Source organism: Austrofundulus limnaeus, unplaced genomic scaffold, assembly GCF_001266775.1.
Source record: "Austrofundulus limnaeus strain Quisiro unplaced genomic scaffold, Austrofundulus_limnaeus-1.0 Scaffold303, whole genome shotgun sequence".
NCBI classification, from domain to species: domain Eukaryota; kingdom Metazoa; phylum Chordata; class Actinopteri; order Cyprinodontiformes; family Rivulidae; genus Austrofundulus; species Austrofundulus limnaeus.
Genome location: NW_013952705.1, coordinates 119,191 through 121,023, shown reverse-complemented (window position 1 = coordinate 121,023; position 1,833 = coordinate 119,191). Strand labels below are relative to the sequence as shown.

The window sequence follows — 1,833 nt, the reverse complement described above, 5'->3', positions numbered from 1 at the left end:
TTTTTATATAAAAATGAATGAATAAATAAACTCTTCTGTTTGTGACACTGGAATGGAGTCTGGTTCATCAGAGTTCAACTTCTTAAAAAAGAATATGCGAAAAAAAAAGTATTTTAACTAATTTGGGCACAGAGAGGAGAATATGATGTCACCTTGTAAGCAGCCCCTCCATGTATGATGGATTTGATGAAGATTCCCAGATCCTCCCCCGTCTCTCTGGACTTGTTCCCTTTGAGGCTGACACCGAGTCCCGCTGAGCCGCTGTCATTAAGGGGTATCTCAAACATGAGTTGTTCCTTTCCATTCTCTGAAACCACGCCAGGCGCACGAGACACCTCATCCTTCTGGGAGGAAGACAAGAAGGATTGAGACACATTGATGGCTCGGAAAGACGGGTAAAAACAGAGTGAGAATGAGCAAACAGGGTTCAGCTTATTGGGCTTGAATGGTCTCCAAAAGCTAAACTAAAAGCTTTTCCATTTGAGAGAAAGCATCACAAGGTGCTTTTCAGCTAAATTTCTCACTGACTGAAAGATGGTCTGAAGAAAACAGGTCTAAAGAAAAAAGCCATTTGGGCTTTTATATACACCCATTTTCCCCCCTCTCTCAGCTCTGCAATATCAATAAAAGTTGTGCATTTTGCAAAAGGTAATTGAAGAATTCAGCAAACACAGAAAGCCCGAAGGACAAAAGAAGCTACAGCAGAAGAGAATATAAAAGAAAGATTGCAAACGTGACAGAGAAATAGGAACCAAAGATGGACTTGTAGGGGTAAAAAAAAWTTTTAAAAGACCAAAAAAAAAAAGATGGTAAAAACACCAGATTACCTAAACACAAGCATGGCAGTAATGACTAAGTCCAGACCAAGTTTGAGGGAAAATACCGTAAACAAAGAAAAGCTACAGAACACAACAGATACGTGTGTTTGAATCCTGCGATGGCTCAGTGGGAGAGCTAACTGCTGCAGCTCGTATGGATTTTAGGATTTGTTAAAAAGAAACTTTCTAAAAAAAAAAGGCACAACAGATTCAAATCTTTGCTCATTTGTGAAACTAAAAATGACAAAAAAGTCCACTTTTCTAAGTTCTGTAGCTGATAACTAAGAAAGATACAGCTAAAAAGTAGAGACCAATTTGCAAATAGTTAAACCCTTTAACACATTTTAACAATGATTTTTTTTTAATCATTAACAGTATAAATGGTTGTTGTTTGAGTCTGAATTATGGGAAGCTAACAAGCATCTGTCATATTTTGTATAGCTAACAAACTGTGTTTTTTTTGTTTGTTTTTTAGGATCAAAGCTCTTTTTAACTCACCTCTCCTAGTGTGTGTGTATTTTAAGCTGCAAAAGGTAGCACACCTTAGTGCGAAAGACCGTGGACATTCATTCTCCCATGTTTGTTATGCGTGTCTTCTCCGAATGGATGTTCTAAACTGCAAGTTCCTAGYCTGTGTTTATCACTGACAATGRCAATAAAACTCTTTCTGATTCTGATTTTATAGAGCAGGGGTTCTTAACCTTTTTGACCTCAGGGCCCAATTTGTTGAACATAAAGTGGCACGAGGCCCAGTCACACATTACCAGTGTATGGATCAAAATGATAATTATTCTAAAGCTTGGTTTAATTTTTATTGTATTTACATTATAAGTAAATTAAATACACTTAAGTGTATTTTAAGTACACTTTAAAGTGAAACTCCTGTCAAATAATCACAAAACGTGATTATGACAAACATTTTTTTATATTGTTACCTGCCCATAACAATTATTTGGTTAAACGGTCAGTCAACAGACCACTCAGGTTTATCAACACAAATATATATATATATATA

The 1,833-nt window shown here is 36.3% G+C and overlaps 1 protein-coding gene across 2 annotated transcripts in view; it reads right to left on the bottom strand.

Annotated features, from left to right (window-relative positions):
• Positions 1-1,833, bottom strand: part of LOC106526992 (partitioning defective 3 homolog B) — a 120,564-nt gene that overhangs the window by 19,838 nt on the left and 98,893 nt on the right. For both annotated transcript variants that reach the window (XM_014021736.1, XM_014021738.1), the window contains one exon: positions 153-344. In XM_014021736.1, coding sequence (XP_013877190.1) covers positions 153-344 — 192 coding nt within the window. The remainder of the gene's footprint in view (positions 1-152; positions 345-1,833) is intronic.